The 23514-nt window shown below is 50.4% G+C and overlaps 1 protein-coding gene across 2 annotated transcripts; it reads right to left on the bottom strand.

Annotated features, from left to right (window-relative positions):
• Positions 1–16039: 16039 nt before the first annotated feature.
• Positions 16040–23114, bottom strand: cxcl12b (chemokine (C-X-C motif) ligand 12b (stromal cell-derived factor 1)). 2 transcript variants are annotated; one of them, XM_086142763.1, is made up of 4 exons: positions 22955–23114; positions 20516–20633; positions 18611–18694; positions 16040–17996 (listed from the first exon to the last, which is right to left on the bottom strand). In XM_086142763.1, exons 1-4 carry the CDS (start codon positions 23019–23021, stop codon positions 17960–17962), a joined length of 306 nt encoding a protein of 101 aa, XP_085998889.1. In that variant the 5' UTR covers positions 23022–23114; the 3' UTR covers positions 16040–17959. The 2 variants fall into 2 exon arrangements, with proteins under 2 accessions (XP_085998889.1, XP_085998890.1); XM_086142764.1 differs by lacking the exon at positions 16040–17996 and having other exon boundaries at positions 18607–18694.
• Positions 23115–23514: the final 400 nt, after the last annotated feature.

Genomic DNA, 23514 nt, shown 5'->3' with positions numbered 1-23514 from the left:
TGATGGTCGACGGCAGCGGTTACCGCTTACATCAGAGACGGTACCTTATTGATCGGTTTACTGGAATGCCAATGACATTCAAACTTGATAAAGTGTGGAATGGAAGCGCAATCGGGATTCCTGTGGTGGCTTTGCTGCTACGCCCTCTTGTTCCCACTAGAGTCCGCTGCAGTCCACTGAACATGCAGCAAACCCTGAGCTTGCTGGAGCAGGTTGACTTCATCTTCGTCCTGCAGGGACGATCCACATCTCCTTTCTCAAGAACAACAAGCAGAAATTATTATTTTAGATCGGATTTCCCCCTGTTGTTAGTACGGGCCGTTGTGTAACGCCTGTGCACGCACACCCGGCGCTAATTCACGATGCAGATCCACTGCTTTTTTTTCTTTACGCGCCAATTTGGCCGAATACCTCCCGTTCACCTCGGGGTTCCCCTCCCGGCCGCAGGGATAACAAAGGAGCCGAGGTCGGGGGTTCGAGACCTCCTCCCCCGCCATTGCAAAACCTCAGTGTATGCAGGGGGCCTCTTTCATGTGCGGCCCCGGCTCACCGGAGGGAAAACCCCACTTGGGGTTGTTGCCGTCCTTGCCGGGGAGCTCCAGCGCCGGGGCCCACCCCTGTTTGTTTTCGTCATTGTTAATCCCCGAGACGAGCTTCCTATGATCAACAATATTGCATTGAGGCCGAGCGGGCCGCCGCACAAGTCATTTTGCTTTTCTTTTATTGAATGCGGCTTCCTGTCTTTATGAAGGCCGCGGTTGTTGTTTTTTTTTTTGTTTTTTTTTTTCTTGGGAGTCATTAGTCACTGACAATATATAGGAAAGGCCAATGCAGCCGTGGTGTGTAATACCCTCAGGTATGCCTTGTTTTTTCCCCAGAAGGCGTTCGTCACCGGGTCGCCACCGTGTTCCTATCGCTCCCTCGAGGGAGGCCGGGGACGACGCGATGCCGCTCTCGTCCAGTCACGCCGTTGCTCACACGTCGAGTATTTCACCCCCCGCCTCCGTCTGACATTGTTTACCGCATTCCAGATAGGGGTTTTGGCGTGGCGGCGTCTTGGAGTTTTAATAGGAAACCTTCCTGTTTCCAGAGGGTTTCCTCTTGTTTCCAGTCACGAAGAGTCACTCGGATGCTCAGGGATTCAGATCTCCCGTGTTTGTGCGTTCTTAAGCTCCCGCTTGGAGGTTCAATCCGGCTGGGGATTACAGATTATCTGGATCACGCCTTTCTAACAACCCTTTCAAGCAACGATTTGCGGTGCAGCCTTGACTTACAGGTGCAACCGTCAGTTTTCCGAGATGCGAGCCGTCACTCAGTTGAGAGTTTTGACACTGCCGTCATTTAAAAGGTATTTAAAAACACTGGGACGCACCGTCCGTCCGCCAGTGAATATCGAAGAGAAACCTGAGCGAAGTGTGTGTGTGTGTTTTGTCCGTCAAGAGATGAAGTTGTTGTCTGTGAGATTTACGGGGATTTGGTGCGGCAGACGGCGGGAACGACTTCGGAGGAGTCGTTCAAAGCCGGTCGGGGACGGTTTGATGATTTTAAAAAGAGCGACATTCACTCCATCGCTAAATGAAGTTCAGCCATAAAGTGTAGCAAAGTGTGCACGTTGCATTTAGCAGCACATTGTAGCATTAAGAATAAGAATAAGAATAAGAACAACTTTATTTATCCCAAAGGAAATTGTTTAAGTGTGTAAACATTAAGTTAAGCGATAGAGCACCAATGAAAAACTCCCCCAACCTCCTTTGTCCGATCTACAAGGTAAACACACTTTATAAAACCAGTTTAATTCTTTTCATCATGCATTATTATTTTTTATACATTTTGTTATTTGAAAACTAAGATACTTTATTGATCCCCATAGGGGAAATTCTTTTGTCACAGCAGTGCAACAATGACAATATCAATAAATATAAATAAGAGACAATTAACGGAGCGCAAAAGACATCCAAAAATAAATAGAGCAACAACAATGATAAGCTTAGACAAAAGAATAAAACTAAAAAAGACAGCATGGGTGAAATAACAATAACAAAAAAAACATGATGCGAGTGGAGCAACACCAACAAGGATAAAAAAAAAACATGTTTTTATTAAACCAGATGAATTTCCATTCATTTTAATGGGGAAATCGAATCTAATATATGTGAGAATTAAGTCTTGAGCTCATTAGTTAATGTTATTGTATTTATTTAATCCGTAATACAACAAGTATGTCGGAGTGGCGCCGCCCTGCAGGTGTGAACGGCCTCTGGATTATTTCCCTCCACATCCTGATTCTCTCGCATTTCCGCCTTTTGGCCAGATTAAACAAACACACACTGCTTTCATCCCCCCCAAGCCGGCGGCTCCCAGCGGCGTCTAAGAAAAGCTCATTACACACACACACACACACACACACACACACACATAAACAAAATGGCAGAAGTTAAAAGTGTTTGTAATCCCCCTTTGTAATCCCGAAAGGGTTGCAGCATGACGGATTTTGCTTAATCCAGCATAAGAAACTTCATTTTGACAGGTTCACTGTCACATGACCTCCTCGCCCGGCGTCGTGCACGGCGGCCACGAAGGCCGTGGAGGCGACAAAAGGCGGCGGAGTTTCCTCACTAACCCCACGGCGACCGCGGCGCCCGCGTATTTTTTCACGTCCCATAAGTCCTCTTATCGTTTGCTGTGAATCCAACGAGGCGTGTATTCAATTTGTTCACATGTCAGCGCCTCATGTCACACACACACACACACACACACACACACACACAGTTTTTCTGACAAATTACTGTTCAGGAGAAAAGTTGTGATTCATCTGCAGCTCTCTTGGGGGCAGAGAGGGGGGTCAGTGCCATAAATCCTAGTGCTAGCCAAGGCCTATGGTATGTGTGTGTGTGTGTGAGTGTGTGTTTGTGCGTTTTTGTTTTTTTTTATAATTAGAAACACAACGCGGGGGGAGGAAGTGTGTGCGCACGCCGCCGTCGACTAACAAAGAGAGGAAAGGGTGCGCATGGGGCAGGCATGCACTGGCATGGCTGCAGCGCCTCCGTCACGCGGTGGCGGCGCAGCAGGTGGAGGGAAGAGCGGGCCAAAGACACGGATGACGCGGCGAGCGCTCACGTGCTCATCACGCTCCGTCATGTGTCGCGTTTTCTAGAAGACGCCGGCTTCCACCAAGACGTGAAATGGTGAATGTTCAGGGACGCAGATGACGTGACTTCTTTGATTTGATTTCTCTCTCGTGAACCTGAGAGCTGCAGTTGCCCCCCCCCCAACACACACACACACACACACACACACATACACACACACACACACATACACACACACACACACACACAAGTCCACCCATGATCCTTGCCTGCCATCCTCCAGTTTCTGCGGAAATCTGAAACACATGGAGCATCTGATTACAAATCTTCTATATTATTAATGGTAAATCCTATTCTCCGTGCGTGTGTGTGTGTGTGTGTGTGTGTGTGTGTGAAAACAGTTTTAGGGCGGATAAGAAGCCGCAAAGCGACGGGAACCACCGCCGATGTGAGTTCACACGGGCAGCGGCGGCAACTTCGAAGTAACGCGGCGTGAAAAACTACCCAGGTCACAGTAGATGGAGAGAAAATATGGATATTAATTAAATACAATTGAAATTAAAAGTATTTTAGGTATTTTTCAAATATACTACAATATTAAGTATCCACTGCCTTCACATGGAAACGTGTGTCGATGAAACAACAGGGATTCATTCAAAGATGGGCTCCAGGGCAGGTTAGTAACTGTAATCTGATTACTCCAGGCTCAGAGCAGTATTTGCACTGGTGTTGCACCAGATACTCACAGGTGTAATGTGATTACATTTGGCTTGGAGCACTGCTTGCAGTACTTGTACTGGTGTTACACCATGTCCACAAAAATGTAATGTGATTACTCTGGGCTCAGAACAGTACTTGTACTGGTGCAACATATGATGTGCAATCCAACCAGTCCTCACAAGTCCAGTTAAGCCCTTTGAATCTGTGTGACAGGCGCATGAAGAAAGCTGGGGAACTCGAGGGGAACTTATTTGGGGGTTGGGGTCCAGGGGTGGGGGAGGGGGTCCTGGATGAAAGTGGGGGTCCGGGAGGGGGGGAGGGGGTTCCGGGTGAGGTGGGGGGGGTTCCTATGTTCCCTCACCAAAAACAAAAAACGGCTCTCACACTCGACCCACCGGGAAATGCATGTGGGCCACTCTGCACTTTTGAATTCTTTGGAAGTGATGCCTATAACTCGGCGGGGGGGCGTGGGGCTTGGGTGGGGGTCGGGCGGGTGGGGGTCCCGTTGAAAGGAGCGTAGCAGCTCGCCCCCCGGCCCCCCCACCCCCCCTCGTCTAATCCAGGCTGGAAGGGAGGAGGAGGAAGAGGAGGTAGTGGACCGCCGTGCCGCTCCCAACATTGTGCCCCCCTGGTGTCCCGCCTTGTCCAGCTTCACGCCGCCAGAAGGTCAGGGCAACACTTCCCCTCATCAGCAGGTGTCAGATGAACTCGGAGGCGGGGGGGCTGATTAGCCATGTTTGCTTTGGCCGCCCCCGTCAGACTGATGGTCTCCACTTCACAAAACCAGGGGATTTCCTCAAGGTCGGCCTCATCAATACCGAACAATACTGCAGTACTGGGCGTTGTGTGTGTGTGTGTGTGTGTGTTGTGTAGGTACCCTCTGGGTGCTGAATGATGTATTCTGGTCAGTTATTGTGGCGCTGCCCCTCGAGGCTCTCAGCACTTACCTTGAGCGCGGAACAATGACCCAAGACAGGAAGTGTCTTGCGGAGCGTGGAGTCGTAGGTGGAGGTCTGCCAGATCGGCCAGCTCCATCATGCCAGCATCAGCAGCCCATTGTGTGAGTGACACCATGAAGTACTGCGGTACTCCCAGGGAGTAGGCTTAGGTATTCTACCTGCTGGACTGAAGCCACAGCAAGATGAAGTACTCCTATTGACTCTTGTTCTCTGCAGACCTCCTCTTGGGACCTTCATAAACCATTCAAAACTCACTGAAGATCTGCAGAGCGCGGCTCCAGTCAGGCTGTTTGAGGCAATTGAGATACTTATAATTACATACAATTCTATATGAATGCATATGAATACATAAAAGTACATATTTCGTGCTAGTGTAGAGCTAGATGTAGTCCTGATGGAGATATGGCTGTAGGTGAAGTCGCAATGGAGACGTAATTATAGTCCCGATTCAGAGGTAGTCCTGATGGAGATGTAGGTCTGATCTAGATCTTGATACGTCCTCATGTAGATGTAGACATATTCCTGATAGTGACATAGCCCTGGTGTAAATGTAGTCCTGATGGAGATGTAGTTCTTATGTAGATATAGACATAGTCCTGATGGAGATGTAGTTCTTATGTAGATATAGACATAGTCATGATGGAGATGTAGACATACTCTAGATGTAGAGGTAGTCCTGATGAGGATGTAGTCCTGATTGAGATGTAGTCCTGATGGAGATTTAGTCCTGATGAGGATGTAGTCCTGCTAGAGATGTAGTCCTGATGGAGATTTAGTCCTGGTGAGGATGTAGTCCTGATGTGGAGGTAGTCCTGAAGCAGATACAGTCCTGATAGAGATGTAGTCCTGATGATGATGTAGTCCTGATAGAGATGTAGTCCTGATGAAGACGTAGTCCTGATGTGGAGGTGGTCCTGATGGAGATATAGTCCTGCTAAAGATTTGATGCAGACTTTTGCATTTTTTTAAGTTTGACACCTTGTCAATGCAATCCAAATTGGATCCAGTGAAAGTTACATAAGGGATTCCTGTTTGTGTTTTTATCCTCATGGTAACAAGTAAATCCCCGCTCTCACATCCGCTCCCTGCAGGTGGGAAGGACGGAGCACGGCAGTTTGAATCGGGGACTGAACCGGTGATTGACCAGCGCCACAACGGGTCGGTGACATCATCAAATTTGGGAAGGGGGGGGGGTAAACACAGCGGGAGGTGTCCATCCAACATGTGCGAGGTAAACCGAGGTCCATCATTGTGTCCCAAAATACCTCCATCCCATTCCTAAGACTGTGTGGCGCTCCACGACCCCCCTCCCCCCGGGACACCGGGCTAATAAAAGCATACAATCGGCAAGTGTGTCAACTTTTTTCTCATATTAGGGCATATCAGGGGCCTGGGGGGGGGGAGCGGGGGGGCAATTAGCAAGGAGAGACAGTTCCTCCCTCAGATTCTCAGGCTCTGTTTCGGTGGCAGAATGGCCGGTTCCTGTGTTTGTGCCTGTTCCTGTCTCCCGCTGTCACCCCGAGACGCGTCGCCATTGTTTCCGCGGTCAGCTCCGGAGGTCAGGGCTGCCGCCTCCTTCCCCTCCTCCCCCCGACAACCAAAGGGAAGCTCAGGCGAGTTCCAACCGGAGCCTCTCGCACCTAGCGGCGATGCACCCTGGCGGCGGCGGCGGCGGCGGAGGCGGGAGGGGTTCTGGTGTAAACACAAACACTCAACAAACACCCCCCCCCACCCCTTCGCGCGCAGTGCACGTCCGCCATTGTTCACCGGCGGGGGGGATTCCAGGTTTTCTTGTCAACACGGCGCAGGTAGAGCCTGGCTGTCTGGCACGCCGGCCGGCCAAACAATAACAGCAGACGCGGGAGGGAGAAGCCGAGATGCTGCCGGGCGGTTTTGGACCTGCGGCCCGGAGCATCTGCACACGTTCGACGCCGATCACGTGTTCCTCACATGTAATTCACATGTCAAATTATCCCGGGTATCGGCGCCGGGGTGTTTGCCCGCCGAGGGGGGGGTCGTTAGCGCTGTTAGCTTAGCATTGGAGGCCCGTCTGACTCCGAGCAGTCGGAGGACCAGATGAAAATCCACACTGTTTATTCGGCGTCTGAAAAACCAGCCGGTGACAATTTACACAAGGCCCCCGCTGACCTCGAGGGGTGGGGGGGGGCGCTACCATGGAGACACACACATTCTCACACACACACACACACACACACACACACACACACCAGCTTTGATCTACTGAAGAGTCTACATGGAGGAACAGAGCCGCCGTTGTGTTTCTTCTCGCTGGATTTCCCACGTCCTCCGATTGTTGTGGGGCGTCTCGGAGGGGGGGATTAAAAAACAGCGTATCAAGAACGCGGGTGAAGACCTTGGATGACCTTTACAAAAGGAGCGATGAAGATTTGTACCTGGATGTTCTCCCCATGTTCTCCTGGGTTCTCTCCGCATCTCCATTAACGGTGGATCGGGTGATTGACAGCAGGCTAAGCCCCGCCTCCTTCCTGTGATAGGCTGGACGGAGCAGGTAATGAACGGGCGATGATGTCACTCTCCGGGACAGATTTCTTTAGCTGGAGTTGGAGATGGACGCATCTGAAATTATGGGATGCCACCCCCCCCCCCCCCCAGTCCACCAGTTATGTTATTCTGATCCACATCTGGTATTTTCTTTTGCACTTTCCATCCATCCCGTCTGAGGATGGAGGCGGGTGGTGACACCTCAGGGTGTTAATGCCTCCTGTTAATGCGTCTGAGTGGCGAGTGTGTGTGTGTGTGTGGGGGGCACCTGCCACCAATCCATACGGGGTGTGTGGAGGGATGGCCGCCGCCGCCGTGAAATTCCACATTTTCCAGGTGGGATCAGGTTCTTGGCTAATGGGCGCTGCCATCTGGTCCTGATGAGGAGAGGAAACACTCAGGTCCTGATAAGGAGGGGGGGGGGGCGACCCCCTCCCCTTAACCAGGACGGCAAAATTTCCTCTGGACCTTGAACACACACACACACACACACACACACACACACACACACACACACACACACACACACACACACACACACAAACACACCTGCCAGTCCTTGTAGAGGTTGATAATGGCATCCAACCACAAAGGTGCTGATTTTCAACAACCTTACTGCACACACACACACACACACACACACACACACACACACACACACACACGACAGGGACCGCCATATTATCTCAGGAGCTCTGAGTGTGTGATGAAGAGATGCAGACTGGTCATCCTTCCTGGAACGTCTCTCTCTTGAACGCATCCAGCTCTCACCTGTAGCCCCGCCCCTTTCACCTGTAGGCCCCGCCCCTTTCACCTGTCAGCTCCGCCCCCTCACCCTCAGCTGAAGGCAATCAGCGGGTTCTCCGTCGCAGCAGCAGGGACGTCACGCGGCCGAGCCCGGCCGGCGAACAACTCTTCATCTTCTTCTTCATCTTCGTCCTCCAGCAGGAGATCCTGGGTGAAGCGGTGAGTCTGCAGAGATGCCGCCGTTCCTCGGATTCAAAAGCCGCTGATGTTTTCCGCGGGCTGTTTGTGGTGCTTCTCGTGCCGTGGAACCCCCAACCCCCCTTTTTGTTCCACCGTGGAACCCCCACGCCTTCTCTCAGACGCCCCGACACTGAACAGGACTAGTTCCCGAAGCGTGGCGCCCTGCAGGCCCCGGATCCTCTGGGCGTCTTAGCTCAGCCAATCAGGAACAATCACAAATACGGCCGGCAGGACTGCAGCATGATTAATGACCCGTGTGTGTGTGTGTGTGTGTGTGTGTGTGTGTGTGTGTGTGTGTGTGTGTGTGTGTGTGTGTGTGTGTACGTTCCACGGGAAGACAAATATACAGCGGTGTGGCTCGCCATGTCGACGTCAGCGCCCAAAACCTCCGTCGGCGGCTCTTTATTTGAAAAGTGAACCTGTTTAACCTCGCCGTTCGGCTCCAGACTGGTAATTGACTGGTGATGGTGCTCCACACACACACACACACACACACACACGGCCTTGTGGAGATCTGTTGAAGTTCACTCTAAATTAGGGACGTTATTACACACACTTTGTTTAAACGAGAACAATCGCAATTATTAAATTTCTTATCCCCCCTCCAGGCCCCGCCCACCTGCCTGGAGCCTGTGGTTTGTCCAGAAATAATAACACACACACACACACACATACACACACACCCCTTTGGTCCATTATCATCATGATGTTTGATACTGAACACACACTAAATGAAAGAGAACTGACCTTTGACCCCTCTGTGAATGACAGCTGACTCTGGTTAAAGCCCGCCCCCTCACCTGAATGACAGCTGTGATTGGTGGGAATTGGCCCCGCCCCCTCCCACACTAAATGGGTGGGTGTCTCTGTGATTGACAGCTGTTAGACCCGCCCTCTCCCCGCAGCGACAGCTGTGATTGGTTCCTGCAGGATGCATGAGCAATTGAATGAATGAAATATATATATATATGTATATATATATATATATACATAAACAGTTTATATATGTATATATATATAAATGTATGTGATTTTTGCAAATTTTTTTTGTCCGCCTCTGCCGTCAACAGGAATCGACAGTGCTGGGAATAAATTCATGTTTTTCTAAAACTCTACCGGAGTCATTGAGCGTAGGGCTGTTCTGCAGGACCGCGTGGATTCTCTGGGAGAAACTTCATGTGGACTCCAAACAGCTGCTGTTCTGATGCATTGAAAAAAAAAAAAAACTGGAGATAAAGTTCACTTCAAAAGAGGATTTGTGGCCAGAAAAGAGCGGCCCGTCATCCGGCCGGCCCCGTCCCCCTGTGGGAAAGCAGAAACACGACCGGCGCTGTCAGGCCAGAAGCCCGGCAGCTGGTGGCGACCAGCCGAAGACGGGCCCATCGTGGTCTCCGTGTTCACGTGACGCCCGTCATGAGGAGGTTCTGGGCAGATCCCTTGTCAGATACCAGTTGAAGGTCTGACCTTCACATCTGCACGTCCTGGAACTGCTGGTCTTGACGCCGAGCTTTTCTTTTTGTGATTATTATTCCTTCCAAGCGTAGAGCCACTTACCCCTCCACCCTCCCGGTCCAGGTTTATTTTCCTCGCCGCTCGACTCGCTTTGGGTGCGAAAACGCAGAGGCATCGACGTGTTGCTGAGAATAAATAACACGTTGGGCGAGGAGGGGGATGCAGAGGTCAGAAGATCTGATTGATTACGATTTAAGATGGGAAACGGAGGCGCCGGCTCCTCGACAATGACCGGTAATTCGATTAGCTCGGTATCTTCTATTCTGGACGTCGGGGCGTCTCGTCGTTCCCACGGCGAGGGACGGGGGGGTTCAGATTTACCGGCCCGGCGAGGGTTTTTAATGGCCACGGCGCCATTTGGTTTCCGCGGCGATGCTAATGAAGACAGACGGGTTTTTAACAAGGAGCCTCGTTTGCAGAGGCGTGAATAGCACCGATGGGGGGGGGTGTTGACAGACGCCCGGGTGGACAGCAGGCCTGGAGCTAAATCACGGCACTGACACACACACACACACACACACTGTTTTCTCATTGGAGGACTTTTTTTGTGGACGAGGAAAGCGGCAGACATTCATCACGGGGGTTAGCGGTCGTACGAAGCGTAGCACCGGCCCCTCTCGGGGCGAGGGGGCTTCAGTTAGCGTCCGCCGCTGCGTTCACTTCCTGTCCGCACCGTGCGTTTCGCTCCTTCTTTAAGACACCTCTGATTTTCTTCCATAGATTCGGAGGTGGACCGTGCGGAGGAAGAGGAAGAGGAAGACGAGGCCAGCCTTCAGCCGAGCACCGGTTTGTGTTTTTTGTCCAAACGGCTCATTGTTGCCCGCTTTGAACCGGAGTCTTGCCTCTCAGGGCAGGGATGCTAACGCTAACAGTCCAAACAAACAGCTGGCAGAGCACTTCCTGCTTATCCGCCGCTATACATTGAACATGAAAAGCCGTGTGTGTGTATATGTGTGTGTGCGCGGCACCATGCTAGGTCCGGCACGGTTTTTGTCCTCCGCCGGACAAAGAAGGGAAGCGGCGCCGTTGGCGTTCTGCTTGAAAACAAGCATGGAGAGCGAACATCGCGGCTCCTGCAGGCTAGCTAGCGCTCGCTATCACCATGGTGATCGGCTCTCATGTCTGTAACCAATCAGGTGACCCGGCTCTTCGCAAGTAGAACACTCCTGACGCACCCCAGATGCATCGGGCAACCTGATAACCATTGTGTGTGTGTGTGTGTGTGTGACAGTGTGGCATTCGCAAACCGGTGACATCACCATGACCCTTTCCAGGCCACGTCTTCGCTCAGCGGACCGGCGAATGCGGCGATACGGCCGAACGGGGCGCCCGGGACCCCGAATCCTCATCACTCATGTAGATTTACATCTGAGGCCGCCGTTCCGGGCCCCCCCTCCAGCCGGTTCCCCGGGGCCGCCGCGTGCCGTCGGGGATCTTTGTCCAACGCGGTTCCTGTCTGGGCCCCCGAGCGGCGGGGCCTCCTCGGGTTATGGATCCAGCAGCTGTTTTTTTGGAGAAATCGCCCAATCGGGCCCCTTCAGTCTCGATGGGCCGGGCGGGGCGGGGACACACACACACACACACACACACACCGATCTTTGTTGTGGCCCCCCTCCTCCCCAGAGGCTCCCTGAAATCCCCTTCAGAGCACCTTGTCCTGCAGATACACCACCACCCCTCCCAGCCATTCAATATCTGGAAGATCTTCTGATAATCGCTCTATTTCTGTCTTGAGCTCTTTGGACAGCACTTTGTTACAAACCTGCATTGTTTACACACACACACACACACACACACACACACACGGACGCTTACACACACATGGTGTCTTTCAGCACTGCTTTCTATGTTCAGGTTACAAATTATCCCGAATAACTTAATCTCGTGCAAACATCTTTATTTACACCTGTTGCCATGGATACAAAACCCATCCTCGCACCCCCATCGTCGACTTTCAGGCCTCTCTTAAGGAGGCCGGCCCAGGGATGTCACACACACACACACACGAGCCGAAAGTAAATGCTAATGTGTGCGATTCTATGTTACTTGGTTAGCGGCTGCCAAGCTAGCTAGAATGCGGGTTTAAGGCTACTTGTGTGTGTGTGTGTGTGTGTGTGCGCGTGCATGTGTTTTCCATCCACTCGTTTTATCGCACACACACTTTAGCTCCGTCTTTAACCCTGAAAATTGAACGGTAAAAAAAAACACCTGTACTTCTTGGCCACAAGGGGGCGCTGTTGTGCACTTGACATTGCAATGAGAACGTGTGTGTGCGCGCGAGTGTGTGTGTGTGTGTGTTGTCCTGGTCGCCAGGGAAAATGTCGAATCTGGGATTTGCCCCTCGGACCCCCATGTTTGGACAGAACCCATGCCAGTTCTGCCCCCTCCCCCGTCCAACGCAGTTGCAGTGATGAGGAACTAATGGCGCCCTGTGGCCGCTCGCCATCCGCTCGTTGACGGAGCAGAGCGCAGATTTAAAGTCGCGGCGGGGCCGTGTTTTTTCGTTCTCATCATTTTTTTTTCCCCCTCCGGTCACGACTCCCCCGGGGAGGATTCCTGGGGGTGGGGTGGGGGGACTTGCCACCCAAGGTAGGTCGGCGACCTCTGACCCCGCCACGACATTTCCCTCACTGGCTGTCAAATCACGGGCTCCCTTTCGGCACGCTTTTTGCCGCGCGGTGCCGCCTCCGTGAGAAGGCAAGGTTTCCACATTATGAATCAAGCGGCGGCGACTTCGGCTTGTTTATGGGGTTTTCATGTCTATAATTCGGCGCTGGCCGGGCATCAGTCAGCGCAGATTTTCCCTCCGACACGGGTTGAGGCCGAGGGGGGGCTTATTTATAGCGTTTCTGGGACGCCTTGTAAGGAAATACCTCGGCGTTAGCGGCGTAAAGAAAAGCACGCATCCTCTTCGCCTCGTATTTATAGAAAGATTCACCTCCAGTTAGAGGATATTGGACGCCGAACGTCCCCTAATTCCCGAACCCGGGGGAGCCTCGTCCCGAGGGGCCGCCGCCGAGGTGCCACTTAAAAAAAGAAGCGGCGGAAAAATCCGCAGGGCCGTTCCCGCCGGCTGGCCGGGCCCCGGGGCCGCTCCTCTGGGACCCCCGACGAGGAAGGTCCCCCCGCGGATGGTAAAAACAGGTCTGACTCTCAATGGGAAGTCCGGAAACATCTGGTACTGCGACTGCTGAGTACCACAGTACTGCAGGAAGTACTACTCAGCAGTTGCAGAATGGAGTACAAGTATTTGTTTTTGGAGTTCAACCATCAGACAGGGTTTGGAAGCTCCGAAGGGTCAGGTGACGTCTCCTCAGCACGCGGGACGCTTCGAGACGCCGCCCGATCCGTCGCGAGGAACCCGAAAAAAAACGGGGCGCGGGGTTTGACGCCTGCCGTGTTTCCGCAAGGGGTCGACGGGATCTGGTCTCTGAATGACGGAGGTTCGGGTTCTCCTTCCCGTAACGCTCCTTCGAACCCGCGACCTCCTCGCTAACGAGGCCGGAGCTGCCAGAGGAAGAGGGACGCCGTCTCATCGGATTAATCGGTGGCGTTGAGCGGGGGATCCAGGGGGGGATCCGGGTTCTGACCGCCTCCTTGGTCTCCTGGCGTCTATTTGTTCAACATCACACCTCCAGAATGAGCCGTCCTGAGACGGACTTATGAAACACATACCAGAACCCCGGCGCCGTCCCCCGAGTACGGCGAGTTCAGGGTCCCGGCTCGGCGGCGGGCATGAGAAACACTCGACCCCCCGGGTCAGCGAGGAGACGTCCGGTCCAATCCGAGCTGACGGCTTCCTCTGGCAGCGGAGGCGGAGCCGGGGGGGGGGGGGGGTTGCCCCCGGTAACCGCAGATGAGATGTTCGGAAAACGACGGTTTTTTTTTGTCTTTTCGCGATGACACTAAAACCACCTGTAGGTGTGAATGACAGGCTGAATAGTTAGATGACTGAGATGATTAAGCCCCGCCCCTCAACAGCTGTGATTGGCTCCCGGCCGCCGTCCGTGAGCTCGCTCGAACGATCGGACGTTTCCCGATCTTCGTCCCGATCCGGTTGTCGTTGTTCTTCCCGTCACACTTTAGATTTGTTGCTGTGAATGTCTCCGTGACGTCGGTTGGCCCCGCCCCCTCGCCAAGGACCGCCTTTCACTGCGAAGCACCACCGGAGGAGGCGACCTCAGCGCCCGTCTGTCTTCTGCGGGTTGTTTGTGGGCGCCGATTGTTGATAGTTTGTGTGTTTTGGCCGTCATCGGGGAGCGGGGGCCCCCATGTGTGTTTTAGGGGGTCACCCTGAAGTCAGGGAGATCCATGCGTGGTCAAACCAGGGGCGGCGAACAATTCAGACTCACTGGGTTGCAGCTCTTTGTGCATTCACTGTGTGTGTGTGTGTGTGTGTGTGTGTGTGTGTGTGTGTGTCTTACAGACGCCCATTAAAGTCCTTTCTCCTATAAAAGCACCACATAAATGCAGACCCTGATCTCCGGGTGCCATTTAGACGTCTGTGTGTCTGCGGCAACAACACACTCGACTGTGTGTGTGTGTGTGTGTTTGTGTTTGTGTGTGTGGGTGTATGTCGGCGGTCGGGGTCAACACTTTTTATCGCCCTGTTTCCGTGTAAAAAGACAGAATCCATAAATGTTCAAGTGTTGCATCGATGATGAAGCTACATGTTTATCACTCCGGATGATTGACAGCTCTGCAAGATGATTGACAGCTCTGAGGATGATTGACAGCTCTGAGGATGATTGACAGCTCTGCAAGATGATTTCTGCATGATGGTCAATCATCATAGTTTCAGGGAAAAAGAATTAAAATCAGGCATGATGGTCGAATTGACATATCACCTTTCCATTACACACAAACACACACACACACACACACACACACACACACACACACACGTGTCTTTTGTGTTTGCATCACTCTGCTGTTTCCCAGAGACTTCTAAAATGGCAAATTTTGAAATAGTATTGCATTTATGTAGCTTGCACCCCACCCACCCAAAACACACAGGCATGTAAAGATGTATAACACACACACACACACACACACACACTGCGCTGTGTGTGCAACGTGTTTCCCATTAACGTCCATCCAGCTCTGCGGGTATTAAGTTGTTCTGAAATTACCCACAACCCTCTCTGCGTCTGATTGGAACTGAAGGGCTTCACCGCCGCGTTCGGACGGAAAGATTGACATCCTAATCGGTGATTGGTTAATTATCATTTACTCATAATTACATTTTCTATCAATTCATGTGTGAATATGCAAATTAAACAAATATGGTTGTCATGGTTTCCAGGTTGTCCGTCTTCAGGTTAAAAACTGAGAGCGTGAATGAGATGGTTTGAATGATTGACAGCTGTGCAGGTTAAGCCCCGCCCCCTTTCCCCTGTGATTGGCTGCTTTATTCCACATCTATAAATGATTCAATCAACACTGGGATTTAAATGGAATGAATAACAAATCTGACTTAAGAAGTGTGTGAATGCATGTGTGTGTGTGTGTGTGTGTGTGTGTGTGTGTGTGGTCCGGTTGTGGCAGCTTAGAATTTACAGGCCGGCCTCCTCTGGTGTTGTGTGTCCCCGTCAGTCTGCGCTTTTACTACCAGCGGTCGGGCCGTGCACGTGCACGTGCACCTCACCGGCGTCATCCGGATCCTCTCCAGGCTTCGGTACCCGGCGCCGCTTTGACTCCGCCCCCAGGAAGCATCGCGTAAACCCGCACACACACACACACACACACACACACACACGGCGTGCAAATCCAGCAATCATCGTAAAGGCCCGGAAAAGCGACTGGTTACCGTCCAGCCGTGGATCTACGCACAAGGTCGCTGCCGCCAAATGAATCCGTCCGGCGCGGCGCCGCTTTATTAGAGCTGACAGCTCCGCGGCGGATCAACCCCCGGGTGTTAGAACACGAGCCCGGGATGTTAGCGGGTTGGAGTTTGTTTTTTCTGTGGGGTCGGGACTCAGAGCGCTCCAGCTGGACCTTCGGATGATTTACGATGTGCTTTTCGTTCAATAATTTCCAAATTCTTTCTGCGTGGGGGGGAGGGGGGGTCATGTGACTTTTAATTGGAAACAGGAAGAGAGTGGCGGCAACCTTGACCTCCAAAGTCGTGCAGGGTGTGTTAGAAGAAACTCTGTCGCAACTAAGATGCTAGCGTGCTAATGGAGCGAAACGCTGCTTTTGGCGTGATTTTCAAATTGAAAGCCTGGGAATGAATTCACATCCAGATGATTTGTTTTTTTGGAAAACTTTATTGGGAAGATAAAAAGTTGTGGAGTTATCGTAGCTAGAATACACCCGCTGGGTTTACAAACAGCGAAGCCGCCTCGGATCCGAAGATTTTCACCGGTGGTGTTTTTTTTTTTTTTTTTTTTTGTCGGGTTTTTCAAGAGGAACGGACAAAAAGAGGGGGAAAAGAAAAAAAAAAAAGCCGATCTCTCGGTTCCTGCAGGTCGGCGCGAACCCAAATGCTTCCTTTTCCCTGATTTTTTTCTTTTTTTTTTCGTGACATTAGCTTTTAGCATTAGCTGCATGCGTGAAGACTTTCTTTTTTTTACTTAAAAAAAACAAAAACAACAAAAGCATTCAGTACAGATTACACACCATATAAAAATACAAAACAGATGATAATAAAGTGGCTCAAATATATATATTTTTGTTTTTATATATCATTTGTATAAAAAAAAAAAAGGATCAATAAAACCTTTCTTTGAGGGCTCCCTGGATGAAAGTGGTATTTTTTTTAGTGGTTGTCGCCATCCGTTCTGATTGGCTCCCCTAGTTGACAGGAAGTGACACGGTTTTGAGGTTCGTAGGTTTCACTGGCGTCTTTCACCGAATAAATATTTGTTTTTTTCTACTTAAAAAAAGTGAAATGAATAATAAAAATAATCATTAAAAAAAAACAAAAAACTTCATATTTTTTCAGTTTCCCTCCTTCAGGCCGGGAGTGTCCGTTACCCCCGGCAACGGCTCCATCTTGTCCATACAACCCTTTTGCAGGAGGTGGTGGGTGTCAGGGTGGGAATGGTGTGTGTGTGTGTGTGTGTGTGTGTGTGTGTGTGTGTGTGTGTGTGTGTGTGTGTGTGTGTGTGTACTTAACTCATAGAAGAAAGATTATTCAATAGAAATACTAAAATATAAGGCACAGTCATAAAGCTCAAGCTGGTTCGTGGTGGGGGGGGTCTAACGTGTGTGTGTGTGTGTGTGTGTGTGTGTGTGTGTGTGTGTGTGTGTGTGTGTGTGTGTGTGTGTGTGTCTGCATGTGCTAGCGTGCACTCTCGCCCGCCTCTGTACAGTTAAACCGAGAAAACAAAAAGCGGGATTATTTTTGAAAGATGAATCAGTTTCCAGATTATAATCCTATGAAGGGGGCAATTATTGTGTGTGTGTGTGTGTGAGTGTGTGTGTGTGTGTGTGTGTGTGGCTGTCTGTGTATGTGTCTGTGTGTGTGTGTGTGTGTGGGCTTAACTCATAGAAGAAAAATTATTCAATAGAAATACTAAAATATAAGGCACAGTCGTAAAGCTCAAACTGGTTGGTGGTGGTGGGGTCTAACATGTGTGCGTGTGTGTGTGTGTGTGTGTGTGTGTGTGTGTGTGTGTGTGTGTGTGTGTGTGCATGTGCTTGCGTGCACTCTCGCCCGCCTCTGCACAGTTAAACCGAGAAAACAAAAAGCGGGATTATTTTTGGCCTTTGGAAGATTAATCAGTTCCCAGATTATAATCCGATGAAGGGGGCAATTAGTGCGTGTGTGTGTGTGTGTATGTGTGTGTGTGTGTGTGTGTGTGTGTGTGTAATCATCAGGCTGGGGTAGAAAGCTTGCATTGATCCTTTACAGATGTGTTAGAGTTCTATATACACATTGAAAGCTGGACCCCCTGCGTTCCCATCGCTAGGCTGGTTGCTAACATGTTCTGGGGGGGTGGAGATCACCAGGTGTGTGTCCTCGTCCTCGGAGGTGATGGCGGAGGAGGCGGGGGGGCGACATGGCGGCTCTTAGCAGCGAAGTGCTGGATTCTGCGAGCGTTCCAGAGCGGCGGGCGGGTACATACGGCGCGGTTTACAAACATCCATGGCGGCGGGGGGGTTCAGAGGCTCGACATGGCCGCCGTCCCCCCCAAACCCCCCCTCGTCCCCCCCGGCGAGGCTTTACACCGACTTGTAACGCCTTCTGGATTTCTTCACCCTGGAGGAAACGCGTGGAGCAGAAACGTGTGTTAGTCTCGGCGTGCACGAGTTGCAGTATCACAGTGGCCACTAGGGGGCGCCGGCCTCATTAACACGCTATCGTTATTTTAATGACATTGCAATTATGCAACGAGCCGCTGTAGCTGCGTGACACTGAGTGGTTTCACGTGTGTGTGTGTGTGTGTGTGTGTGTCCTAAAATCAAAACCCACTAAAAGGTGTGAGTGACTCATAGGAGCAGCAGATCGGAATGTACCATTGTGACGGGCGGGGGGGTTTGCAGGATGAACTTCATATATTCCACTACCGTTGCACTACATTGTGTACTTTTCCAAATAATCGCTTTGACGTTCTTTCGTTTAAAACCGGTTTTTAACGAACGCCGCCTGGTAACGATCGCCGCCGGGCGCGTTTTTGAAGGGGCGGAGCTTGTTTTACGAGGAAAGCGCCGTTTAACCGCAGAGCCAGTAAAATCGGGAAACATCGGTAGAGTCGGCGGTGCTAACGACTGGAAAACACTGTTTTTCTTTAAAATCAAAAGCGTTTAGATTATAATGTTATTATTATAAGTACATTTAGAGGGACGTCCAAGGTGAAAGGGGGCGGGGCTTACTTGTTGATGGCGTTCTTGAGGTACTGCTGCAGCCACTTGGTTTGCGGGTTGATGCAAACTTCACGGTTGTTCTTCAGCTTGGCGCTGCAGGGACACGCACACACACATACACACACATTCAGGTGTGGTTCCAATCATATTATGGGATGTTCTTCACCAGGAGTGAGGAAGAGGAAGGAAACACGCGTCTGATAAATCACTCTATGTAACGACTCGCCGAAAAGGAGCGGGAATTTTTTTTTTTTCCCGAATCCGGGACACGTCGTTGGCGTCGTTGAAGCCGCGGACGGGCGACAGGCGTCGGCACGGTAACCGATGAGGTTTTTTTTGACGGCCGAGGTCAGAAACGCCCGCCGACCCCAAAGACGGGGGGATTAGGGGCCCCCGAAAGCCTCCTTCAACACCTCCCGCTTCCTGTCAGGAGACGGCCGATCTGTGAAGGAGCTCCCTGGAGGACGAGCAGATACTTTTTAATAATTTTAACATTTTAAAAACTCCAAATCCCCCCCCAGTGCTTCTGTTCCAGTCCAAGCAAACATGGAGGCTCTGAAAAACACCCAACACTTGGCGAATAAGAGGAAAGTCATATTTGAACAAGTGGTTTAGATTTTCTCACTTTTCTGTTAAATAATCTTCTAGTCAGTTACAGCTAGTATTTCTGCACACACACACACACACACACACACACACACATACTCTCACACACTCATTTTGATGGGCCCGTGGGTGATGGAGGGTGACAGCGGTCGGGGAGGACCGGCCTCCCTTATCAGGGATTTCTGACCCGTTGACAGGAACTCATAATATTTGGGAGAGGATTTGCTCTGTGTGTGTGTGTGTGTGTGTGTGTGTGTGTGTGTGTGTGTGTGTGTGTGTGTGTGTGTGTGTGTGTGTGTGTGTGTGGGTGTGTGGGTGCAGCCGGATGGAGATTCTCCCCCTCCAAACATGTGGATCTCACACCTCCGTGGCAAAAGGTCACGTGTGAGAGTTCACAACTTAGAGAGCCGTCGCACCTCCGGCCCTCCACACACACACACACACACACACACACACACACACGCACACACAGGCACACAAAGCCCTTCAATCCCTCGGACTCTCCGATCCGTGAGCATCTGTCGGAGGCCCTAAATCCCTCAAACCAACAGCTCTGTAACCAGATCTGTGTTTGCCCCCTCCTCCCTGGGGGACCCCCCCCCCAAAATCGGGGACCCCCGTCCTGTCGCCGTGCCCCCCCCACCCCCACCCCCACCCCCATCCTGTCGACCCGTCTGGCCGGGACACCGGGAGCTCGGCCTCTAATTGCCCTCGGCTGGGACTTTGAGGGCCGCGGCCCGACGAGCAGCAGGTAGTAATTACTTCACAGCGAGTTAATACCAACAGCATGCTAAGGGGGGGGTCAAGGGTCACGGGGGGTCCGGGGGGTTTGCGGGGGTCCGGGGAGGGGCGAGGAAAAGGAGGAGGAGGAGGAGGAGGGTTCGCGGATGCGAGGAAGAGCTCGCGCTTCTTTTCATCTGCAGATATCAACGCAGGCTCATCTGCGACTTCCTAGTAGGCCACTGGAGAGAGGGGGGGGTTCTGACCTTTACCCCTTCACACACACACCCACACACACACCTACACACACACACACACGTCCATCCCATCCCTCCCTTGACCGCCTGTTTTTTCCCTTCCCGGTGTAATGTCTTCCAGACCGGAGGGCGTCGCGCTCTCGCGAGACGGAGGTCAGCGGCCACACAAAGGTAATCGCTTTGACCCGTAATTATTGCTTCCTTTGAAAAACATGAACGGCCCGGCTGATCTCCGGCATCTTCCTCTCCGACGCAAGAATGGAAGGACGGATTTCTCGTTTTGTTTTTTATTTTTTTTTGTCTTTAAAAAATTTGGATCTGATTTACTCACATGACCTGGAAGGGGCAGTTGGGCGTGTGGAGGAACTTGAGCTCCTTGATGGAGCGCTGAGGCACCGTGTTCAGGGTGGAGCGACACCAGCACCGCTCCACCAGGCTGATGGGCTTCGCTGCGGGATCACACACACACACACACACACACACACACATTCACTTTAAAAGAAGAACATCTTGTTGGTGTCACTCCATTCATCACATCCTGTTTATTTTGGTCATGGTTTCTGTCATTTTTGGTTGTCAATTCTCACCCTTGCACTTTTTTTTCTTTTTTTTTTTTTTTTTCATTTTTCTTTTTTTGTCATTTTCTTTTTCTTTCATTTTTCCTTTTTTTTTCCCTTTTCTTCATTTTTCTTTCATTATTTTTTCATTTTTCTTTCTTTTTTTTTTGGTTTTTCCCTCATTCTGTTGTCTATTTTTATCCTTACTATTGTTTATTTCGCTGTCTATTTATTTCTATGCATCTTATAATTCTTTTATCCATATTTCTACTCATTTATTGATATTGTTACGCAGCAGTGGAAAAAATAATCCCCCCATGGGCAGTGTGGTAATAAATGTGTTATTACTAATTAATTACCACCAATGGCGCTTATAACACATTATTAACATGGTATTTAAGTTATTAAATTTCAGGATTTATTTACACCCGAGGGGGGGGTCGGGATTTTTTTTTGGGGTGTCGGCCCAGCTCATATGCATGGGTTGACTCCCCACCGATTAAAATCATGTTCAATCTCCTGTAACGAGGCTCCTCTTAACATATTCATTAAAAAGAGATTATCCTCCTTTCCACCGCTCCCCATCCACCCAAAAAAAAACACACACTATTTTTTCTTTAGCTTTTCCATCCCAGAGCATTCACCCAAGTATGTTCTTTAAATGATTTTGGGGGGTCCCGGAGGGGCGGGGGGGGAGGGGAGGGGGGTCACCTAGTAACACCAGAACACATTCAATTACAGAACATGCAGTAATCTGCTTTAGTTTAAGGGGCTCCGCGCCGGACGGGGTCCGAAGTGGTCCCGTTCCGGACCTTGCGGTCCATCTATCTGGTTCTAAATGGGGCGGGGGGGACCCCGTGTCCCCGTGCACCCCCGAAACCGCCTTCCCCTTGATATGCATGTTTATAATTTGCAACCAAATGCTGCGCCACAAATGGTTAAATCCTGGTTCATATCAGCCCTAATGACTCGCACCCACTCAGCATCCCATTCTCATGCAAACGGTCCGTGTGTGTGTGTGTGTGTGTGTGTGTGGGTGTGTGTGTGGGTGTGTGTGTGGGGGCCGCAGGGGCGAGCATCCATGTTTATCCCCTAATTAGAAGCTAATTAAAAGAAGGCAGGGAGGTGAATACACACCAGGGCCAGGGGTTCGACCACGGCTGGGAAAAGGTTGCCGTGGAAACAGTTATTTTCTTTTTTTAAGGAGCTGCAGCACTAAATGATCGCATCCTTGCGTGATAATTAAAAAAAAAGTTAAAAAAGGCACTAGATTATCACATACTTGCATGAAAATTTAAAAATATCTGAGTTAAAAATCTGATTTTAAAGACACTAAATGATCTCATACTTGCATGAAAATAAAAACTAAAAATGATTCAAAAGGCACTAAATGATCAGATCCTTGCATGAAAATTAAAAAAAAAAATTTAAAAGGCACTAAATGACCAGATCTTTGCATGAAAGTTAAAAAATAAAAATAAAAATCTGATTAAAAGGCACTAAATGATCACATACTTGCATGAAAATTTAAAAAGAATTTGAGTTAAAAATCTGATTTTAAAGACACTAAATGATCTCATACTTGCATGAAAATAAAAAATAAAATGATTTAAAAGGCACTAAATGATCACATCCTTGCATAAAAATTCAAAAAAGATTTGAAAATCTGATTAAAAGGCACTAAATGATCACATACTTGCATGAAAATTTAAAAGAATTGGAGTTAAAAATCTGATTTTAGAGACACTAAATGATCTCATACTTGCATGACAATAAAAGAACAAAATGATTTAAAAGGCACTAAATGATCAGATCCTTGAATGGAAATTAAAAAAATGGTTTAAAAGGCACTAAATGATCACAAACTTGCATGAAAATGTAAAAAAAATATCATTTAAAAGGCACGGAATGATCACAACCCTTCACAAAATTAAAAATTAAAAGCATGATTTAAAGGTGCTATATGACCACCTCCTTGCAAAATGTGACTAAAATACAAACTAAAAAAAAAAATAAAATGCAGAATTTAAAGGGGGATTTCAGGAACCCCTGTGAACAAAACCAGCAGATCCAGAAAAGTTTTAAAGAATAATTGTCTCTTTCAGAAAAACGGTGCAAATTTCCCCCCCTGCACCCGAGCATCTGCTACTGGGAATAAACTCCACCAACACACACACACACACACACACACACATTCCTGGCTCGGCACTCACCGGTGGCGGCTGGTAGCTTGGCGGCGGCGGCCAGCAGGGCCAGCAGGACCAGCAGTTTGGCATCCATGGTGCTGGAGGAGGTTGCAGGATGGGGGGAGGAGAAGGAGGAGGAGGTGGAGGTGGAGGAGGAGGGATGGAAGCCCTGCTGCTCCGCTCTCCGGTCCGAGGAACGACTGCTCCGGTGGGCTCGCCACCAGCGTTAAATCTTCTGGAGAGCGAGAGAGAGAGAGAGAGGGAGGGAGGGACGAGGGTCCGATGATGAGGGGAGGAAGGGAGGGGGGTCGGCCCAGACTTCCTCGATTGTAAATGCGCTGGCCGGGAATCAAGGAGAAAGTCTGAGGGACATTCTTTCCCCGCCTTTGTCTCGGCCTCCGTCTTCTCTCCCCGCCATGTTTTCTTTTGTTGGCCAAACACCGATTCCATTTTCACCCTCCCCGTGCACGGCGAGGGTGCGCGTCCCGGCCAAAAGGCCGCGGATGTCCTTTTTCTGCGGCACGGGCCGCGGGAATTAAAAAGTCGTTTCGATGTGAGCCGTTGCGTTTTGGCAGAATCCTGTGTAA

This window comes from Fistularia commersonii, chromosome 35, assembly GCF_037954325.1.
Source record: "Fistularia commersonii isolate RoL2024-O1a breed Wild chromosome 35, RoL_Fcom_v1.0, whole genome shotgun sequence".
In the NCBI taxonomy this organism is placed as follows: domain Eukaryota; kingdom Metazoa; phylum Chordata; class Actinopteri; order Syngnathiformes; family Fistulariidae; genus Fistularia; species Fistularia commersonii.
The sequence above is the reverse complement of the archived record's forward strand: the minus strand, read 5'-3'. Positions and strand labels throughout refer to the sequence as shown.

Coding starts and splice junctions, on each gene's coding strand:
- cxcl12b (XM_086142763.1), bottom strand. CDS start 23,021: ATGGATGCCAAACTGCTGGTCCTGCTGGCCCTGCTGGCCGCCGCCGCC. Junction 18,695..20,515: donor AACTGCCCCTTCCAGGTCAT/GTGAGTAAATCA, acceptor GTGTCCCTGCAG/CGCCAAGCTGAAGAACAACC. Junction 17,997..18,610: donor CTCAAGAACGCCATCAACAA/GTAAGCCCCGCC, acceptor CGTTTCCTCCAG/GGTGAAGAAATCCAGAAGGC.